Genomic DNA, 22,873 nt, shown 5'->3' with positions numbered 1-22,873 from the left:
CAGTGAAGTCACGGCTTTCGTATGCTGCAGCCAAATCATGGTAAGAAGGTATTTTCTTTCAACTGCTCAATTTCAGAGGCTATCTTCTTTCTGAAATTTTCAAAAACGATTCAATAAACAGGCTGTCTGAAATACCCAGACAGTTTGACCAAATTTCAGATTCAAATAGAAACACTTCCCTCCTCCTCCCCTGGGATTTTTGTGAAGATCAACGCGGACCCTCTTATGCATGAGTGGCCTTAAAAGTTCAGTAGCCTATGTGGTTTGGAATATGGATGGGTATGATGATGATTCAATATATGGGATACGTTTTTGCAGTTCAGTTGATTGCTCAATGAGAATATGATTTCAACGATGTCAAAAATATTTTATCCGCCTGTTTTATTTATCTTGTTTTACGGATGTGTAGACTTATACTGGAAAACTTGACAAAATAATTTATTAGCTTATTAAATATTTTTACTTTGTTGTTACAGTAAAAAAAAAATCTAAAACCTAAATAAAGCAGCAACAATTTTTTTTTTTTTTTTTGCAAGATTTTTTTAAAGACTCATCCGGTCTGCACTTTTGGGTTTTTAATTGTTGGTTATTTTGCCATCATGGATTCAGACAACTGAGCTCAACCAATAATATTGCTATTCCTAACTACTCCACATGATGGCACCTGAAGTAGCCTACTCTATTCTACAGAATACCTTCCTGCACTTTGAAAAAAGTTATTCTTTTTTAATTTCTTTTTTAATTTCTTTTAAAAGTTTTGAATCAAGTACTAAATTAAGTATAAAAACCGCAAATACAAACTGAACTGCTATTCGCTTGGTTTGTTCGTTCGTAGGCTATCTTGTAAATGATATTTGCACTGTCACAGATATTAAATATGTATATTAAAGCGAGGAAAGTGTAGTAATCACTAATTTACTGTTAAAGTAAATGCAATAATGTTCACTGAATTCCAACAATGAACCCGTTTACAAGGAACATTTTTCGTGTTTCTAATTAAATATGTGTTTAGGCAAACTTGGATTTATAGCCTGCAATCACACTTTGATGAGTTGCTTCTTGTATTTTGATCTGAAGGTCTGTCTGAAGAAGCAGAGATTTGCTGATTTTCTTTCTTTCAATCACCTGTGCCAAGCTGCAATCTCCTTCTGTTAAAAAAAAAATATAGGCCTAACTTTGATGCTACCTGTCTTCTCGATGTGTAAATAATTAAAATTGATGAATTATGTTTCAATAAATAGTCTATTGTCTACTATCTTGCAGTCTACTTGTATTAAAATATTACAAAACTCGACATTATTAAAAAAAAAAATCAACTCATTACTTCATGTGACTTGATATCAATTTGTGATGTGTTTATTTTTGTCACTGTGACACCGCCGTGACAGCCCTTCCCTGACGTCAACACTGAGCCTGTGTGAAATGGTTGCGCGCATGCGCAACGCTGCAGACCTCGACTAAATTGAGGTCTTTGTTGAGATCAAAAAGACAAATCTTGCTCGAGCTTTTCAGATATCTCAGGGATATTTCGTGAAACGACAACTGTGTTGTATACAATCGCGAGCCTGGTGAAATCCCAAACACGAACTCAAGGATGTTAGCATAGCTGACAACATCGGATGTAACGTACATAAACAAACACATCGCTGCCGTTTTAAGGTGGTATTTTTTTAGCGCAGCTTGATTTTATTTATTTGTACAATTACGACAAGCGGTTTGCCGAAATGAGGAACTGTCATCATTTTAAGGAATAGATCTCCTCTTCATCTCCATGATATCATGAAAGAGGAGAGGAGTATTTGTATGGAAAGGCTGCCGATGGCACGCAGAAGTGGGGTTCAACTTTCCAGCTGCCTCGTCCAGACAGAGGAGAAGAGGGACGCAGAAAGAGGATATTTGTGGGCCAGCTTTATTTCACATAAATAGTCAGGCTGCAAAATTTGGAATCAGGTGGGAGATGGAGACTGTCGGGAAATTCGAGTTCAGCAGGAAGGACCTTATAGGGCACGGTGCCTTCGCAGTGGTATTCAAAGGCAGGAATCGAGAGGTGAGAAAATATCATTTGAAAATGTTTACCAAATCATTTCCATTTGCTTCCATTGGTGTCATTGTGTGTTGATAAGAATTAGTTTTTTGTTTACCTACTGGTTGCAGAACTGACATACCACCTTAAAGGCCTCGAGCAGAATACGAGATTAAATTCCCAGTATTATAAAATAGAGAGATGTGGAATGCTTTAATATCCCATTACATATATATCTGAGCTTTAAATGTGGCATTTCCATTTTTATAAATGACAATTATTCAGAGAGATTGAAATAAAGCATCTTAGCACTCAAGCCGTCCGTAGACATGCACGGACATGTTACAATATAAACTACAAGATGAATCTGTTTAACCACTTATATCATTGACATTTTCAGAAGCATGATTGGGAAGTTGCAGTCAAATGCATAAATAAGAAGAATTTGGCCAAATCTCAGACTCTTCTGGGGAAAGAGATCAAGATATTGAAGGTATGTTTTGGTTGTTTTTGGTCAGAAAACAAAATCGAGCATTTGTGTGCAAATTAATTTATCTTTGTTTTCTCTAGGAATTGAAACATGAGAACATTGTTGCATTGCACGACTTCCAGGTAGGATGATTTGTTCATGGAATTACACTGCAGATGTTTAGATGAACAGTTTTCGATTTAACCATCTAGAGAAAGTGGTTTTGTTAACTTTACTAGTCCAAATGGTATTAGTTACAAATATTTTAATAGTTATTATGGACTAAAAATGATTCAAATCTATGTTTTTGAGTGTATCACGACTTCCTTTGCATTGATTGGTTAAAAGCAGTCACTTGTTCTTCTGTTGACATGACATGTGCACTTGTTTTTAATGGCTCTGCTGCAGGGCATTGTGGGTAATGAAGTCTTAGTCACACACACACACACACACACACACACACACACACACACACACACACACACACACACACACACGTTTTATATACCAGGAAGAGAAATAAAGTTATGTTTACTCACTCGATTTGGTATTTAGAGTTTATTTGCACTCAGTGAATGCTTTTCTTGCAATGGTGTGAGTAAAACCTGTGTTGCTAGACTGGTGAAATGATTTCATTGAAGTCTTGACACGTTTTTCAAACACCTGGGTTCTTGCTATTTGCTCTGCTCTTGGGTCATCATGAGGTTAATGTGTCAGGCGTGTGTAAGTTAAAGCCAGTAGGATTACAAAAAACATGCAAATTGTAGGCCTACCTCTATTCAGTTGTAAATGCTTTGATTTGTCTCCTTTAATGCAGTCTGGGTTACTGACTTTTGAACTAATAAGCATAGTAATGTGTTTGGCTGGATAATCCCCATGTTACTTAAAAATAGGATAATAAAGAATAATTTATTCTTTATTAATTGATAAATTTTTACTAAATATATATATTATTTATAAAAAAATATAATTTATAAAAAAAAATTATTACTTAATAAGCTTTAAAAAAAATAATTGTACCTATATTTCATTGTTTTTATTTTAAGTATTTTCCCTTTGTTTTTGCAATAAATTTTTAACAAGTATTATATATTTTTATATAGTATTATCTGCATCAGATCAGACATTAAAAATTCATGTCAGTTAATTACCAAAAAAAACTGCTATGCTACCTCGTTAAAGTGTCAAATACCATTTTACCTTGATAGTCACTAAGCGACTGAAGAATTTCCATATCCATGCGGTTTACGTAGTACCGTGGTGCTTTTTTTGGTTAGTATTTACAGTTTACACTGAGGTTTGATGCTGCTTTTGTCTCCATTCATGTCAGTTTTTTTAACGAAGTCTCACACTCAGGTGTTGCTTTTAAGAGCTGCAGCTCAAGTGTCTCAGCATATTTCAGCCACATGCTTCTCTGATCTGACCTCTTCTCACATCTCCTGGAAAGTCACACCACTTTCTTCTGTGGGGTCGACTGTCTGTGAAGTGTCACGTGACAAACTTGAGCTTGTTTGTTCTGGATGAACCCGGCAAGAGTTAATGTGGTCATCTCTCCCTCGCAAACACAGAAACAAGCTAAGTTTCAGCCAGAGTTTATTTTTAGTGCATCAGAGCCATGTGGTTTTTAATATCAAAGAGAAATATAACCATTGTCTTCCTACAGTTAAATGTGTGTAAATCGGATCTTAACAGGTTCGGTAGCATTTCAGGTGAACTGTAGCGTTCAAAATATGATGGTTGCTATTTTAAACGGGATAAGCAACAAAGCAAACATGTACTAAATTACAAATGTCCTCTCCAGAAGCAGTTTAGTAGGGTCCCTACTGCATCTGTGGTTAAATTCAACATTAGCAGATCTCACGGGCATGCTGTGTTCATAAGCAAAGCTCACTTTATCACCCACATGAACATCAGTCATTTAGGCACCAAGCAGTCTGTGAGTTATGCTGGGCTTGTTGGGTTTTCCCAGCTGAATCGCCAAGCTCGTTCAAGCGCTAGTTGTCATTAAACAGTGATGTTTGGCCTAGTTTCTGTCTGACTACACAGCCAACTGAGGTCTATCTTCTGTGGCAGAAAGTAAAACATCGGAAACGCTGAGTCAGCAGCATACGCCAGTCACGGATCAGCCGATCTGGCTGATTGTTTGCAGGCAGACACCAGAATGGGGGAGGTCATATGTTGCTAAGTGATAAGGTCATTCTAAGTGGGCTACCCTGTATTTTTTCGAGAGGCCTCGGCCATGGGCTCAGGAAATAACAGGATTATGCTGCTGTAAAAGCTGACCTGATAGCACAAACAACCTGTCCTGATAGCACAAACAACCTGTCCTGTGGGACTGATGGCAATTGTCTGGATCATTTAATATTTAGGACTTTGACTATTTCGGAGAAGCCTATCTGACATGGTTTTAAGAAAATATCATGCATTTGTTTAGTTTAGTCTGTTCATATGCACTGATGTTAATCGGTGTTCTAAAGCCTATAGACTGGCATTGCTGCTTTGTTGTTCTCTGAAAAAGGATTACCAGGTTTAAAAACATTATCTAAAACAACGTTTTATCGGTGCATGCTAGGCTCATATCATATGTAAAGGGATAGTTCACTCAAAAATAAAAATTCTGTAGTTTACTCTTTCAAAACCTATATGACTGACTGACTTCTGTGGAACATAAAAGAGAGAAATAATGTCTTAGTGTTTGTTTGTCCATACAATGGAAGACAATTGTCACCTAAAATGTTACCTAAAACAAAAATTCTCCAAAATATCTTATTTTGTGTTTGGCAGAAGAAAGTGCATGACATAATAAATATGGTATCAGTTGATATAATAAAAATTACAACTTCAGTCATTTCTAATATCGTGCATTCTCATTTCTTTTATTTTTACATTCAGGTTGCATTTGCTGTCATCTAATATGGAATGATATTCCGGACATTAGCTATTCAAAAGGAATTGCAAATACAATTTGCAATTCCTTTTGAATAATGTCCGGAATATCATTCCATAATCTAACGCTCAATCTAGTTAATCTTTAAAAGCAGTAACAATTTAATAACACATGTAATCTTTGGAAAATCTCAGAAAGATGATTATTTAATGTTCATACTGTACATTTTTATTGTGATGATGACTACATTCATTTGCAGCATTTAAAGCTATTCATTTTAGTTTTGTATTGTTTTATTTACATTTTTCTCTTTCGATCTTCATTTTTAATACTGACTATTTTGAGGAATTATCAGCTTATTGGTATCAGCCAGAGTTTTTATATTAGTTAACCTCCACTCAACTCAATACTCAACAGTATTAAGCTTCGGCAGATAACTGGTGCTGTTCTATGGACGATATATTCTTGGGGGATGGGCTCTTTTGTCTTTAACCAGTAAGAAACCCCCCGGAACACCCTAGCAACCACACAGCATGGACTAAATCCACTCATAAACCATTAGGTAATCACACAACACCCTAGCATCGTTCTAAGCACCACTCACATTTCACAGCATCAGCACTGTCAGTACCTTCTTGTGTCTGAGTGAGCTTCAGTGGTGTGTGCTGTGGCTGCGTTGAATTGAAATCTGTCACACCATCACACAGTTAGCACAGTGTTAACAAAGCTTATGACCTTTGCCCTCCCCTGGCCTGTATTAGCCCATTATGACCCAGTGCAGAGAAAACACGCTCACGCCATATGTGGATTAGTGTTAGGCAACTGCATTTGTAAAACACACAATACCGGTTCCACTGTAAACATGTTCGTCTATTAAAAGTCTAAAAGTCAACATACAAACAATGTTATGCACAAATGTTGAATATATATTTTAAAATACATTAATCTGCTGTAATGGCCACCTGTCTGTCCCAGTTTTTGAATCTCATTACTCGTGTCTCTTTCTAGGAAACGGCAAGCTCTGTGTACCTAGTGATGGAGGTAAGTGGGCCTGTTTTCCCACTGTCTTTTGTTGTTCATCTTGTCTGTCTTGTACCTGGTAATGCCTGCAATTTGCCGTGCCCTGGGGCCTATGGAAGACAGCTGCAGTTGTTAATAACACAACACCCGTAGATATATAAACCTGAATTCATGGTGAAATTCAACTTCCTGTAAAGGCCACGCTACCTAGTCAGCTTTCAGAAAAGCTCCATGGAAAAGCAATGGGGCAACTGGGATACCCATCATTAGTGGACAAAGGGAAATAATGGCCAATCTTTTCTGAGTGGCTTGTTTTAATATGCATCTGAATCGTCTCTCCCCATGCAATGAACTAAGCCCCATTTAGATGCAGGTTTTGTTATACAGCATTGTTGTGTGGTGCTGTTGTTCAAAGTAAAAAGATCAATGTTCTTTCTTTAACTGCAGTACTGCAATGGGGGAGACCTGGCTGACTACTTGCACTGTAAGTGGTACATTTCATTTATCATGCTTTGAATTCATTATGGGATTTTTTTGCTCACTGCACACCAGCCTTCTTTAGTGAATTGTGTGTTCATTCTTAAAGGGATGGTTCACCCAAAAATGAAAATTCTGTCATCATTTACTCAGCTCATGTCGTTGCAAACCCGTAAGACTTTCGTTCATCTGTTTAAGCATGTTCTCCTGTTATGCAGCGCGTTTGAGCTTCCACAAGAACCAATGAGGTTTGTTCTCGTGCGTCAAGCAGGTTCGGTTGAGATTCTGTTTATGTTCGCTGATCAATGTGAATAAAAGCCTTAATTAAATCTGCTCATCATATAAAGCGATCGAGTCTCTTCAGAAAATTTGGACTAAACCACTCAATTCATTTGGATTAGTTTTACGATCTCTCTATGAACTTTTTGAAACATCAAAGTGGTAGTTGCGTAGCTGTCAATGGAGGGACAGAAAGCTCTCAGATCTCATCAAAAAGATCATAATTTGTGTTCCAAAGATGAACGAATGTCTTACGGGTTTGGAACGACATGAGGGTGAGTAACTAATGACAGAACTCTCAATTTTAGGTGAACTATCCTTTTAATACATAATTATTTGTTTTAAGATTGCAAACTTTCTAAAAGAACATCTGCTTTTTTTGAGTAGAGAGGCAAGTCCTAGCTTTAAATGCTGAAATTATTTGCTTGCGTGATGAAACAAATTATATCGGTTAATTTCAAAAAGCATGCAAAGCGTAACTCAGGAAGTTAGGCCAGAAGGGTTTAGGGTTTGTGTTTGTGCATGTATGTTTTGTTTAAAGCGGTCTGAGGAAGCTGTAACTGTTATCTGCAGGGTGTGAGTATATTTTCAGAGGAAGTAGTTGCTCTGAAAATTCCAGACAAAACCATTTTTGTTCTTTATGGAATCTGACATTTCAGTTCAGATCAGACAGAGAGGTTGAGAAGAAATATGTGAAACACTACAGCATATTGCATTGCTTAAGTTATATATGCAGTGTGTGTGTAGTAACTCATTTTAATGTATAGACAACAGGTTTCCAGTGCTGTCTTAGTTGATATGCATTGCACTGTGGAAGGATTGCATATTCCATTTACATTCAATTTGCATGTAAAAAAGTCGTTATATGGACTGTCTGATATAGTATGAAACAGTAGAGTCAGGGCCAGGTGATATATCAGAAAACATTATCTCAATATTTTTTCGCCTTTTGATGGTATGCTTGTTATGTATTTGTTCTGAAATGTCTTAAATGTTGATATATTTTTGTCAATGAGATGTCCAATGTTTAATGCAAGGCATGCATTCATTAACAATCTATTTAAATATCAATTTAGGGCTCAGTAATTATTATTTTTTAAAGAATTTAATACTTTTATTCAGCAAGAATGCATTCAATTATTAAACTGATCAAAAGTGCAAAATATGCAAAAATGCTAAATAAGTTCTTTTGAACTTTCTATTCATCAAAGAATCCCGGAAAAAGGTTTCACAGTTGCCACAAAAAAATTAAGCAGCACAAACGTTTTCAAAATTGGTAATAATAAGAAATATTTCTTGAGCAGCAGTTCAGCATATTAGAATGATTTCTGAAGGACTTGAAAAATATATACATTTATTTATTGTATTTATTTTAAATATAAGCCTATATAAATTATAAATATAAGCCTAACCATGTCCCTTTGGGGGCTCTGTAGAATGTGGTACTCATTTTCCGTGCCTTTTGCGAATTCGGATTAAGGCTTCTAGCACCAGCAAAATCTTCACAAATGTATTGTATTGTCAATAGGAATCGCCTAGCCCTAATGAACTCTTTCCTCTGATGCTCTTTCAGCTAAGGGCACTTTAAGCGAAGACACCATCCGAGTATTCCTGCAGCAGATCGCTGGGGCCATGAGGGTCCTTCAGGCCAAAGGGATCATCCACAGAGACCTGAAACCCCAGAACATCCTGTTGTCCCATCCTGCAGGCCGAAAGTCCCACTCCAACAACACCTGCATCAAGATAGGTGAGTGTGTGTGCACGCCTGTTTTTATTATTTACTTTCAGCATTAGAACCTCTAGATACCACATCCATATGCTTGAGGAGGTCTGATGTTTGTAGATTCAGCCTGGTTTGTTTGTTTGTGTTTTGCTTGAGGATTTCAATGAAGTCTACAAACTCTATTGCAAATTGAATTGCTTTAGCCCAGTGATAGAATTATGTTCAGTAATATGGAAATATGTTACTATAATAAATAAAACAATATACTGATTTGATTTTAAAGCCACTCTTCACGGCCTGTTCTTTTATCTAAACCTGGGTTTGCCATTACCCAGAGTGTTTTGCTTCACCAGCACAGTTTCTAAGATCTTATTTTGGTCTCTTTAGCTGACTTTGGCTTTGCACGGTACCTCCAGAACAACATGATGGCCGCCACACTCTGTGGGTCCCCAATGTACATGGTATGAATTGTACATTTTTCTTCATTTCAGACTTTGCACATTTATGCGCATCACTGAGATTATAACTCTGAAATGCTGTTCACCAGGCACCTGAGGTTATCATGTCACAGAACTATGACGCCAAGGCTGACCTGTGGAGTATAGGGACCATTGTGTTTCAGTGCCTGACTGGAAAGGCTCCATTTCAGGTACTCACCATTCTGTGAGAATATGCACTTTAAGTTAACTGTTTAGTTGTCATTTTCAAGTTTGAGATACGATGCATCCATGCCATGATTTGGAAAATTACTTTTAGTAAGCTTGTTTTGATTGTCTGTCCATCAGGCCAGCAGTCCACAGGACCTCCGCTTGTTTTATGAGAAAAATAAAAGTCTTAGCCCAAAGTGAGTGCATATCTTATTGAGTTTGATTGCCAGCGACACTTTTCAGATTAGTCTTGGAGTACATATTCTGCTAAACCTTGTGTAAAAGTCCATCTCTTGCTGTCTTTCTCTACAGCATTCCCAGAGAAACTTCCAGTCATCTCAGACACCTGCTGCTTGGCCTCCTGCAAAGGAACCATAAGGACCGGATGGACTTCGGTCAGTATCCTGTGTGTTTATGCCCACCAATATTTGTTATTTATAAGTTTAGTTTTGGCCATAGTTCTGTTATTCACCATGCTGTCTTTTTGAAGTGTTTGTGAAATATTTCTGTTTTTATAGATGAATTCTTCAGACACTCCTTCTTGGAGGCAAGCTCCTCTATGAAGAAGTGTGAGTTATTACACTGCCATTTTAAACAATGTCTTTACTCTATTCTAATAGACAGTAAAAGGAGATGCTTAACCTTCAGAACATGTTTAGAGTCCAATTAAATATTATTATTTATAAAATATGTTTTATTTTCTGTCAGGTTTGCATCCTTGGTACTAAAATTTGGTTTAAACCCCTGATTCTTTTCAATAGATTTTAAATAAGCATCCAAATTAAATTGACCAAATGTATCAAGTTAATCAATATGATCAATATATATATATATATATATATATATATATATATATATATATAAAAATATAATAATTATGACATAATTAATTATAATCATTAAAACGCCAGAATGGGCAACAGAGTTAAATAAGAGGATAGCAAAACTGGGATCGTTTGTAGCTATTCATAAACATTTTTCCCACATAAAATAAAGAAAGCTGATTTTTATTTTTCTTGCAGTATTTTTACTTACCGGTACATGGTTTAATGACAGATACAGTCATCATTGCAGTTTGTGTAAAAATTGAGAAAGTGCAATAAGATCATTACTTGTCTTCCAAGTCGAAAGGGTCCAAATGATGTTTGGATTTATTTATTTAATGGGTTACAGGATTGCAAAATAAACACAACTAGATATTTTGTTTTTGGTCATTAAAATTAGTTAAATTTACTTTTTATTACAATTATTTGTATATTTATTTTATATGAATTGTATAGGAACTTAAATGAACCGAATTTATATGATTGTAATTTTCGGGTACAGTTGATAAGGTTGAGAAGTGGGCAACTTAAAGTCATCTGACTCTGTAGTGTGCTGTATTTATGGAAAGTACCAGCCGTCTTCCAGGATGTTAAATGCCTGTGTGTATCTTCACAGCTGCTCCAGTGACCGTGACTTGCTTTCCCAATTCAGCCTCTGCAAGCTCATGCAGCAGTTCGTCTACTTCACACCTGGCCTCTCCTCCTGTAAGTGTGTGTGTGTGTGTGTGTGTATTTCATTAGAATGATCAATGTCAGGTTTGTGTGTCTTGCACTGATAAATGTTGACGTGTCAGGAGTTTGTCACACACATGAAGATAAATAAGCACAGCAAGCAGCTGCCTCGTTGAACAAAGACACACTTTCTTAACATTTTATGGTGGCTTGTAACAGTAATCCGTGATAGGAGCCACATGTTAATCAGCTCTGTATTTTGTGGCATTTTATGGGTCTCATGGTGTCAGAATGCTGTATAGAGGTCAGTGCTTCAAAAGTAAAAACAGTAATATTGTGAAATATTATTACAATTTAAAATAAACGTTTTTAATTTTATAATGTCATTTTTTTTCTTAATATTTTTGTCGATTTTTTTTCTAGTATTCTTTGAATAGAAAGTTCATTTTGAATTTGAAATAGAAATAAATAGAAAGTTTTTATTGTATCTTTTTTATCAGTTTAAGTATTAATTTCTTTCAAAACGAATCTTACTGACCCCAAATTTTATACTGTAGTGTATGTAACCCCTGAAAATCTATATAAATTATATTTAAGGATATTCCACCAAACTTTGTAAAAATTGTCTGTCAAATAGCTTTATCAGAGTAGTAAGTAATCTTTTAAGATCTAGGGGAATAGAATGTAAAACTCAAATGTTACATTACTGTTAGATGTGAGTGGGTGAACAGAAACAGCCATGGCGCATATGTATAAGTGCCAAAAGACATTGGGTTTTATTTACGAAAATTCGATGCAGTCTGAGCTATTTACAGTATATTTATTAAAGACGAATAAAGAAAGGAAACAGAAAAAAACAAATAAAAAAGGGAAAAGGAACCTGAGTGGCACCAAATCAAATAACCAATCAAAACCCCCAAAAAGAATTCCCTCCAACCTAATTCCTAAGCCCTCTAACCTTGGGAGAGAAAGAGAGAGAGAAAACACAGAAAAGAAGCACCAAAACGCTTGTGGAATGTAACATTTATGATCTCTCTTATACTTTAAAAGGAATGTAAACGTATTAGCAGAGCTGTTTATTGCCAATTCAGGATACAAAGGATCTGTATTGGTGTAACATTTGTTCTCATCCTCTTATATATTTTGTAGCAATCCCTTGCAGAGATCCAGCAGGTCCGTGCAAAGGCGTTAGCCTCCCCTACCCAGGATTCTCCAGGATACCTGCTGAAGGACTCGGAAGGTGCCGGAGGCGGCAGCAGTAGCAAGAACTCGTCCTGTGACACTGATGATTTTGTCATGGTTCCAGCTCATTTCCCCAGTAAGCCTGTAAAAACTTCCTCACTCACAAGAAAATTGTGTCTGTCCTGGTTAAGTGGGAATGCTGGGTATTTATCATCTTTTTTCCCCCCTCCGTCTGTCTTTGTAGGTGAGCTTACCTGTGACATGCCGACAGGAAAGGTTAACCAAGACAGTCTGATGTATAGTGGGTAAGAGCTCAATTGAACTGTGATGCTCATGCATCTGATGCAGGTTTGAATGCGGCTTGTAACATAATCCTTCAGAAATCATTCTAATATGCTGATTTGGTGTTCAAGAATCATATTTTATTATTATCATCAATGTTGGAAAAAAAGTTGTGCTGCACTGTGATACTTTGTCTTTACTGCCCTTTTTTATCGATTTAACACATCCTTGTTAAAAGAATAAAATAATTAAAGGGGTCAAATGATGGTTCTAAAAATAACATTATTTTGTGTATTTGGTTTAATGCAATGTGTTTTCGCGGTTTTAGGTAAAAAAAAGTCATTATTTTACGCATACTGTACATTACTGTTGCTCCTCTATGCCCCGCCTTTCTGAAACGCGTTGATTTTTACAAAGCTCATCGTTCTGAAAATCGCTGTGTGCTCTGATTGGCCAGCGATCCAGTGCATTGTGATTGCCATTGTGAATGGCAAACCTTAAGCGTGAGATGGAAATGTCACAACCCATATCATATTTGGAACATCAGCTCCCAAACCAATAATGACAGATGATAATGTTGTACTACCTTATCTATTCGAGCCAAAATCTGAACCGGAAAATGCAGATGACCAAGCTGATCGATCAACTTTGCCAGCGCGACTGGACCAGATCGTATCAGATTGGTAATGTTTTATTTCATTGGGGACATAATTACTGATTATAATGACGTATACTGTCTTTTTACACGTCGCGCCGCGCTACGGGTGTGTATGTAAACATAAAACTATGTCTGCATTTGTGATCGTAGAGACGACAAGCAAGCACTACTCTATACTGCTCAAAGCTTGCGTTTGAATAGTCAGTAGCAAATTCTTAAAATAGGAAAACATATTACAGGCTGTGTCTGTGAGTCAGAAGCGCCAGACTGTACTTGCAAATATGGAATTGCTTTTTAGAATCAGCTTTGTGCACAGCCGGCCTTGTACTCTCCCAGGTTCTGGAAACAGTCCTCCGAAAAATGCGCAGCACACAGTCAAACATTTTAGTTGTACTGTTCTGGAACAGTGTTGTAAATAAAGCTTAAGCACTGGTTTCTAATTGTGTCCGTCAAACAAAGTAGTTTGGTTTTCGCAAAGAAAAACACAGCGTCTCCACGACATGGCAGCGCCGGCGGCAACAATAATACAGCGAGAATAAAAGTTACGCCTTCTTTCTTTGCGTATACATTTGGATGGTGTTATGAAACACACTGACGTAGATTTGTGGGGGCGTGTTTGAACGAAGCGTTTTAGGAAAGCGTGGCTGAGCCTGAACTTTCTAAAGAATATCTCTTTAGGTTTGACACTTTGAGCTTTGTTCTGCAGATCTTATACTTGCACTAACAGCTACATAACACACTAAAGAAAAAGGAAAACATGAAATCGCATCAAATGACCCCTTTAATCCCCCCCAAAATCTTACTGACACCCAACTTTTGAATGATAGTGTAAAGTTAGTTGTGTAGCTGGAATAATAAGATTTTCCGTTTGATACGCTTAAATGGAGTTAAATTCTTTCACTAATTAACCACGCTTTACATCTTCTTGAGTAATCGTCTGGAATGAATCTTCTCCTTACATTCTCCATCTCTGTCCTGCTTTAGGAGTTCACTTCTGGCATCTGGAGGTCAGTGCAGTCAAGTTAAGACCCCTCCACGCTCTCCATCCTACAGCAGCTCTCCAGGACCCAGCGGGTATGAACACAGAGCTTTAAAAAAGAAAAGAAAACAGAATGATTATTTAATTTGTTTTTTTGTAAGCTAGTGGGTTTGACTAGTCAAAATAATTATTTATATTTGTTTGTGTATATATAAATAAATAATGTATATCTTTTTTTTGTGGCGGTGCTTTAAATACTTAAATAATTGAAAAATAGTTTAATAATTTAAATTTTTTACTTTTTTAAATGGAAATAAATGGTGCATAATTTGTTAAAGTAAGTATAGTAAGAACTCTGAATACTTTTTCTAGTCTCCTCATTGAAAAAACAAGTTATAACAAATTATTGCAGAGAAATAATTCATGCATTCGCTAATTTATTAATTATATTGCTACTTGCTAAAAAAAGTAAAAAAGTATTGTGATTGTGTGTTAATGAGTTCAAAGGGAAATTATATAAATAACATTTTATAGTAATCAGTGTGTTGAAAGTATTAAGATTTAGACAACCCACCTGTACATTTTGAAAATATATAGTTTTACACTTCCCTGCACGCAAGTTGCATAAGTATAAACCATATGCCATTTTCAAGTTTGCACATTTGTTCATGTAGAAGCCAAGACTGATTTCCTCCTGCCCTAGCTAAGGCTAATCTTTTCACTGTTTGATTTCTGGGTCTTTGAAGATTGGGGCCTTTGCCAATAGGGCAAGTGCCAGTGAGTCCTCGATTGGCATGAAGATTGCATCTTTAATGGGCACAGATCGTCCTGTTCTCCTTCATTATTAAATGAAGCCCATGAAACCCAGCTGACTAATTTGTAGTTCCTATCCAGAAACGTCCTGTGAGATATTAAATGATTTTATTTTAGCAATGGCAGCTGGAGGATATGCTGATGTCAGTGCTTTTATGTTTTACCATGTTTCTCTCTCTCTCTCTCTCTCTCTCTCTCTCTCTCTCTCTCTACTCAATCACTCAATTTATTTGGCTCTCCCTCTAATGTTTTATTTCTGCCTCATTCTCAGCAGGCCGAGTGAGTTTTCTGGGAGTAACTATGGCAACTATGGGCAGTCTGTTCCCATTCCAGTCCCCACTCAGATTCACAACTACCAGCGCATGGAGCAAAACCTCCAGTTCCCAGGTCAAGAGGGCTCTCCACGGTGAGTGAAACCATATCCGTGTATACTAAGGGCAAAATTCCCTCTTGAAATTGTGATTTGAATAGAGTGCAACAGTCATATTTTTTCACTTTATAAAAATGAACATTCTCATCAAAATTTGAATATTCTGATTATTTTAAGTAAATATTTTGGAAAGTATTTGTCTATAAAATGGAAATTAATTCATTACATATAATTATTTAATTGTATATTCCTGGAAATACTCCAATTTTTTTGTATAATAACATGTTTAGAGGTAATTCATACAGAAAATGAAACGTTAAAATGACCAATGCATAACCAATGCAGCTATACATGAATTTCTTTGAATATCGTTTTACTCAAATTTAAATGATTTTGTACCTACGTTTTAATTTAAATTAGCCTAAGTTCAAATGGAATTTAAAGGCATGTATTCATTACTCCTTTCTTTCTTGCTTTCATTCTTTCTTTCTTTCTTTCTTTCACAGATCTGCCACGGTCCAGCGATGCGGTAGCGGGAGCTTTCTGACCTGTGGAAGGACAGGACCTTCTCCTCCTCAGCCTGGTTGTGCTCTCACTTCTCGCAGGCTGTCCACAGGAGGCACAAAACCCTTCCAGCTCTCTCCACAGGGTGAGTGCCACTTTCTTTGGCCTAAAGCCTCAGTCATGTCATTGTAGCTAAATATGATTTAGCTGTGTTTCTGAACAAACTCTCTGGCTCACTCTCTGCTCTGCTTTTGTCTCAAAAGTGGGCACCATTCCTGAGTTGCCAGGCCAAATTTGCCCAGCGAGTACAGAAATGGTTCATAGGGGCTCTCGGGGTGGAGGTAAAATAATTTTTCCTCTGTTTGCACTCTTTTGTTGTTTTTTAAAGGAACATCAGTATTTCATAGCCCAGTCATTTTCCATTGTGTAAATGTTGCATGTCAAGAAAGTTGGAAAACGATTGTATTTTTGTATTTTTGGATGACGACTCTTTCACTCTTCCCGGCTGTTTAGAAAGCAAGGCTCGGCCACAACAGCAGGGTCTAGGTACGCGGCTCAACAGCGCCCCCTGTTTGCTGGAGGCGACTGGTGGGTGCAGGCAGAAGATCAGGAAGCAGCATTCAGATCCAGTGGTAGCTCCTCAGGGAAACATGATGCCCTTTAGGACCCTGCACTCCTCACCCAGGCTCAGTGAACTTATGCAACGCAACCCCCTACCAACCATCCTGGGTTCTCCTTCCAGAGTAAGATCCATATTTCTGTTTGTGTGGCCATGAGCTCCCAGTTTTACACTCCTGTCCAAAGGTGTGAGTTGGTTCGAATTTTTTTTTTTTATGTTTCGAAAGAAGTCTCTTATGTACAGAGCCCCTAAAGTGAAGGAAAAAAATATGAGATGGAGGAAAAATTATTTGTCAATACATTTGCGTTTTCTTGCAAATGTTTTTATTACCTCGAGAAACTTCACGTTCCCTCGCAAAAACGGTTTGTGTTCCCCAGAGAAACTTTCCGTTTTTCCACCACCATGTCCCTTTAGGGGCTCTGTACTTGTGCTCACTAGGGAAGCATGTATTTGATCAAAATACAGTAAAAACAGCAATATTGTAAAATATTATTAACAATTTTTAAACAAGTTTTCTGTTTAAATACATTTTAAAATGTAATTTATTCCTGTGATGGCAAAGCTGAATTTTAAGCATCATTACTCCAGTCTTCAGTGTCACATGATCCTTTAGAAATCATTCTAATATGCTGATTTGGTGCTCATATTTCTTATTATTATCTTTGTTGAAAACAGTTATGCTGCTTAATATTTTTGTGGAAACCATGATACTTTTTTTCCCAGAAATTTCTGATGAAATAGAAAGTTCAAAAGGACAGCATGTATTTGAAATTGAAATCTCTTTATTTTTTATTTTGATAAAAAAAAAACGTGCGTCCTTGCTGAATAAAAGTACTTATTTCTTAAAACAAACAAAAAAGATCTTCCTGACCCCAAACTTTTGAACTGTGGTGCGTGTATGTACTGTGTAATAAATGCAAACAAATAATGTAAAAATGTCCTTTTTCCTTTCCAGGCCATGCCCCCATTTGAGTTTCCCAAGCCCCCGAGTTCCCCAAACATGGTCACGTTTCTTACCCACCAGGGCCTCAGACCAGCTCAAGGAGAGGCTAGTTTGTCACCTATCTACCATTCTGAGGAGAGAAAAGGCTTTGGGAGGTAAGAGAAGAAGAGTAGATTTTAGCTCCATTCCAAATCCTAATAAGTGGCCTTGCTGTCTACATAAACAGCATTGTAAACAAATAAAAAAAACTCTTAAGTTACTAAAACACTCTTCAAAAAGCTAGGCAGCTCTCCTTGTTTTGGAACAGAGCTATTATTTATTTTTCCTCTTATTTTGCTTTTTTATCATCTCTACTGCTCGGGACAGGTCTCATAGTGCTGGACGCCTATCTGATGTGCTGCTTATGGCGGCGTTTGGGGGTCAGCGAGGAGAAAGAAGCAGCATGGAGAATCTCAATTCCGACAGAGGCATAGACATCACAGGTGAGCTCACTGACACATTCACAATGGCCACCCCAATGTAACTTTCCCGGTAAATTACCCAAACACGGTAATGTTAATCTGTAAAATGATTTATTTCTGTCATTGAAAGTGAACATCAGTATGTAATTGGTCTTCATCTTGTAATAAAATGTTATTTTAAATGTCGAGTTATATGCAGTCTTCATTTAACACACTGTTGTTTTCCTGCTCACAGCGCCACCTGGTGGTGGAGGCATCGTGGTGGGCTCAGGTAGCCCTGCTCGAGTAGTGTTCACTGTGGGTTCTCCGCCTAGTGGGGGAACACCTCCTCAGAGTTCTCGCTCAAGGAAGTTCTCCGGTAAGTTTGTTTTTTCCCCTCCAATTTTGACTTCTTCATGATTTGTCTAAATTTAAAATGAATCCTTCAGGGTAGCACTGACCTGAGTGTCTCACAGCAGGTTCTTCAAGCTCCATTAGTCCGGTAGGGTCCCTCACCAGCCGCTACCCGCAAACAGGCCTTCTCGTGGACGGCTACGAGGGGCCCTCGAGTCCCCGCTACGGTTTCTCTGACCCCATCTCAGCCAACCTAGAAGGAGCTGTGACTTTTGAAGCCCCTGAACTACCAGAGGAGACCCTAATGGAGGTAAGCACAAAATTGACTGCATTTTGTTTTTATAGTCATGCTAACTAGTTTAAGTTTGAGTCTAACGCCACACTTCTCTCTCCACTGCAGCAGGAACACACAGAGACTTTGCACAGGCTCCGGTTCATGCTGGACTTTGCCCGATGTATGGTGGATGTGGCAGAAGCCCGGGGTGATGAGGCTCCCCAGGCCGACCCCTCTTCCACCAGCCTGCTCCAGCAACAAAGCCTGGTGGCCGACCAGATCAGCTCTTTGAGCCGAGAGTGGAGGTGAGAAGATGTACACCATGGCTAGTCTCTCACAACTATGAATCTCTCTAGTTATGGATCACAAGTGCATTTCTTCTATATATTTTGAGACCAGAAGGGCAGTTCTTCTGTTCACAAACTGTGTGCCAGTGTGGTGTAATGTGGTATAAAATCCTTTAATGTGAAAATCAACTAAAATAGCAATTTAAAGACACTGGTTCTGCGTAGAGTGGCGTTAAAAATGTGTATATTTGTGTCGTGTCAGTTATGCTGAACAGTTGGTGCTTTACATGAAGACGGCAGAGCTTCTGTCATCTTCAATAAACACAGCCATGGAAGGAATCAAGCAGGGAAAACTCTACCCCTCTACCACCGTCAAACAAGGTCAGCAGTTTAGACACTTTCTTCTCACCATCATCATAGTGTGCACAACAGTGGCCATCCACTTTTTAAGCATAGTTCCTATTCATTTTCTCAGTAGGCATTAAAAATTCATTGACTATGTTTACATGCATCCTCATAATCTAATGAGATTTAGGCAATATTAATGGAAAAAACTGATGACTAGTCAATGAATAGAAGTACAATATAATATATTTACAATGTGCAATTTAAGTAAAACAATACATTTGATGTTTAAAGCAAAATATTTAAACATGTATACAAGTCATTTGGGGGTGTCTTATTTATTTGGAAAACCCTGGTGCAGGGAGACTGACTCATTCGCAATTCTTTATGGGACTAAGATACATTAAAGATACATTGTCAAATACTTGAGACTAGTTCTAATATCAAAGTAGTTATTAATATTATATTATTAATAATAATTATAATATTATTATTATTGTCCATGCAGTGGAACTGAGGGTGTTTACACTTTGATGTTTTTCAGTGGTTAGGAGGTTGAATGACCTGTATAAGTCCAGTGTGATGTCCTGCCGCTCTCTGAGCGCTCAGCTGGAGCGATTCTTCTCCCGTAAACACAAACTCATGGACCACATCAACAGCATCACCGCAGAGAGGCTCCTCTTCAGCCACACCGTACAGATGGTAAGAAAGGTTCCAAAGGGTGGTTTTCACAGCCATGCCATAGAAGAACCTTGTGCTCCCCACACAATGTTGTAGTGACGGTTCTTAAAAGAACCATTTGTACTAAATGTGAAGAACATTTAAATCTAAAGCTCCGTTTTCCTCAATAAATAACGTTTTCTGCAATGGAAAGGTCCCATGGATGTTGAAGGTTCTTCAAGGAACCATACCAATAAAGAACCTTTATTTTTAAGAGAGTGGTCTTGAAAAATCAGGGAATTTTGAAATTGTGACTTTAGGGTTCTAGAAAATACTTTTTTTCCTAATTATGCTCAGTAGAGCTGGATGATTAATTGTTAAAAGATTGCGATCTCAATTCAAACACCTACACGATCTTATTCTTAAATGACAATGATTCGGCTATTAAAATGATATTATAATGATCATAGCAGAACATTCAAATCCTGTTGGTGCTGCCGCTGACCCAGAGAGAGATGTATGAAACAGCTGCATAAACAGGCTCTTCAACCACACATTATCAATTTTATTTTTATTTTTTTGCATGACACTTAAAAGATTGTATTACATTGTTACACCAGTAGGTGGCGACAAGTGACCATTGAAAAAGATTCGTCAAAAAGGCTGATTTATCCACTAATTAAAACAAGTGAAGTCTTTGAAAAAGTCATTTAAAACCATTTTTAAAACCGATTTAAAAAAAAAAAAATGTTTTACATGGACTGCAGAAATAAACATTGTGTCAGAAGCTCTAGTAAATGACATGCTATTTTGTTTAGTTATCTATTCAAAATCATGGGAGAATCGTGATCTCCGTTTGAAACACAAAAACCATGATTCTCAATTTATCCAGAATCGTGCAGCTCTGATGCTGAGCTGTAAAAAACACTGTTTCTTTTTTGGATTTGTTCTATGTTGTCAGCCTTTTTCTATTCCTAATTCCTAATTTTAGCTTATAGCTACTGTTTGTCGAGTGTATTTAAGAAGTTGTCTGGTCTTACAGGTGCAGGCGGCTGCTCTGGATGAGATGTTTCATCAGGGGGAAGCCTCAATTCAGCGCTACTATAAGGCTTTGCTGCTCATGGAGGGTCTGTCTCTCCTCCTCACAGAACAGACTGACATCCTCAGCGTTAGCAAGTGTGAGTAAAACTACAGACAGACTTGTGTATTAACATTCAGGATATCTTAATAAGATCATTTGCGTAACCAGTGTGATGTTTCCCTACAGGTAAGCAATGCATTGAACGCCGTCTCACCGCCTTGCAGTCGGGTCTCTGTGTGTAAAGTCTCTCCAGCACGCTGCTGTTACACCATCAAGATTACCGTTGCCTCCCTGAGCACCTCTCGAAGTGCTGTGGGGGAGGGGATGGCCCTCTGATTGGACCAAGTTAATCTGATTGACAGCTGATGTCATAATGGTGGAAAAATACACAAATGTTGCTACTTTACATCATTACAGACACGGAAGGACACCAAAAAAAAACCTGTGTCTGTAGTCAAGAAGAAACTCGACGATTCTCTCACAGAGTTTAAAGTGAAGAACAAGATGTTTCTTGGTGCAACTTGTTGGCTCAAATGTCCATGTTATCAATGGGTTGTGCAATCTGAGTTTTTTAGACAAGGTTTACCCACCCCAGAACATCAGTTTCTTACATTTTCCTTAGTTTGTATTTAGTTTTCACCATGCTAATTAGCGGAGACGTTATAAAAAAACACGTTTAAGATGATTATTAGCGATTTATTACCGCATTTACATGTAGGAGTGATTTGTGTGATTGAAGTTGAAGTAATTTCGGTTTGTTGGTTGCTTGAAATCCAAGTGTCCAGTTAGAAGTTGTTCTAATCGCTAGATAAATGTTGCAGACCAGCAAAATGGTGATTTTTGTGCACCATGTGAATGTTATAAGAGGCCCAAATTCTCCCTCACAGGGGAGATTAATCGGAAATTCAATGACCAAGTTACAAGCCATGCATAAAACAAATTATTTTGATTCTGTCCTTTCACAGAAGGAAACTGTATAAAGCCAGCAAAATCATTTGTAGCACTTTAGTGAATGTTTACCAAGTAAGAGCATGTCAAACCCTGTTTTCATCCTTTAAATGTCTTAGAAATGAATATTGTATGCGTTGTTTGGACATCTCTTATGACCGGTTCAGTTTCTTCTTTTTAAATGGCTAATATTGTGTTTTTATTTTGTGTTTGGCAATCATTTGTCTGAATGTAGTTTGGCTTTTTAAGTTAATGTTGCATTAGGGCTTAAACCGAGAGCAACACAAAGTTCCTGCGCCATCACAGGGGATTTTAAGTGTTATTTAGTCAGAAATATTATGCCAAAAAAATCTTTATAGTTTAGATAATGGCGGTATTAACATTGGCACGCTCAATATTAGGTTGGCATCAGAATTTGTAAGAAACTCTTGATTATACCTCTTATTGGAATCATATGTGTGATCCTGTTCCAGCCTTTAATGCCCATTTTAGTGTTTTTTCTGAGGACAGAATGTACTTCCTTTGGGTTGTGCATGCATAGATATTCCTGTTGTTGATGTGAGCTGTGTATAATCTGACAAAGGACAGGTCTTAAGATAGTAGTCTATTCTAGCTTGCTGCACTGTTTGAGGGCTCTTTAGCTAGGTAAGCAGAAGAGATTCAAAAACGAGCGGACCATTTGGTGTGAACACCACATTTTTTCCACATTAGAGTTATATTATTAGTGCTTTTTAGTCTTTTTTTCCAATTGTGCTGTATATGAACAGTGTGTTTGTGTTGAAAATATTTAAAACATTTTTAAAATGTGCCTTTAAAAAAAAAAGCAAAAACTGAAACACTGAAAAAATATTTTGCTCTGTTATATTTCTTTTCTTTCATTTTGTACATTGTCAGTGTGGAGTGTGTAGTGTTTTGAATGGTTAAATTGGACTGGGTTAAGATGCTATGGGAAGGTTTAGTTTGCTTCACTTGTATGTGTGTGTGAATGTATTTGTGTTTAAATGTCGTACATGCTAGTTCGAAAAAACTGAAGTGCGTCGGCATGATAGTGAGACATAAGCTATTGTTTCTGTTTCGAGTTTCAGAGACCAGTTGCCATCATAGTAACATGGT

The 22,873-nt window shown here is 37.4% G+C and overlaps 1 protein-coding gene across 4 annotated transcripts; it reads left to right on the top strand.

Annotated features, from left to right (window-relative positions):
* The first annotated feature begins 1,405 nt into the window (after positions 1-1,405).
* On the top strand, positions 1,406-21,218 carry ulk1b (unc-51 like autophagy activating kinase 1). Of its 4 annotated transcripts, none has more exons than XM_056244283.1 (28): positions 1,406-2,047; positions 2,424-2,516; positions 2,594-2,635; positions 6,388-6,420; positions 6,847-6,883; positions 8,729-8,902; positions 9,266-9,339; positions 9,426-9,527; positions 9,664-9,722; positions 9,838-9,920; positions 10,044-10,094; positions 10,966-11,054; positions 12,171-12,339; positions 12,448-12,508; positions 14,128-14,217; positions 15,210-15,341; positions 15,812-15,954; positions 16,073-16,150; positions 16,323-16,552; positions 17,384-17,526; positions 17,738-17,853; positions 18,068-18,190; positions 18,291-18,475; positions 18,566-18,744; positions 18,989-19,107; positions 19,616-19,773; positions 20,774-20,909; positions 20,999-21,218. In XM_056244283.1, the coding sequence occupies exons 1-28, from the start codon at positions 1,958-1,960 to the stop codon at positions 21,052-21,054; spliced, it is 3,045 nt and encodes a 1,014-aa protein (XP_056100258.1). In that variant the 5' UTR covers positions 1,406-1,957; the 3' UTR covers positions 21,055-21,218. The 4 variants fall into 4 exon arrangements, with proteins under 4 accessions (XP_056100258.1, XP_056100256.1, XP_056100257.1 ...); XM_056244281.1 differs by having other exon boundaries at positions 18,288-18,475; XM_056244282.1 differs by having other exon boundaries at positions 15,207-15,341.
* Positions 21,219-22,873: the final 1,655 nt, after the last annotated feature.

The sequence above is a fragment of the Rhinichthys klamathensis genome, unplaced genomic scaffold, assembly GCF_029890125.1.
Source record: "Rhinichthys klamathensis goyatoka isolate OS25496 unplaced genomic scaffold, OSU_Roscu_1.1 h1tg000956l_1, whole genome shotgun sequence".
Classification (NCBI taxonomy): domain Eukaryota; kingdom Metazoa; phylum Chordata; class Actinopteri; order Cypriniformes; family Leuciscidae; genus Rhinichthys; species Rhinichthys klamathensis.
Note: the sequence above shows the minus strand (reverse complement) of the source record. Positions and strands in the feature narration are given on the sequence as shown.

Coding starts and splice junctions, on each gene's coding strand:
- ulk1b (XM_056244280.1), top strand. CDS start 1,958: ATGGAGACTGTCGGGAAATTCGAGTTCAGCAGGAAGGACCTTATAGGG. Junction 10,095..10,965: donor AAGCTCCTCTATGAAGAAGT/GTGAGTTATTAC, acceptor GTATCTTCACAG/CTGCTCCAGTGACCGTGACT. Junction 15,955..16,072: donor CTTCCAGCTCTCTCCACAGG/GTGAGTGCCACT, acceptor TTGTCTCAAAAG/TGGGCACCATTCCTGAGTTG.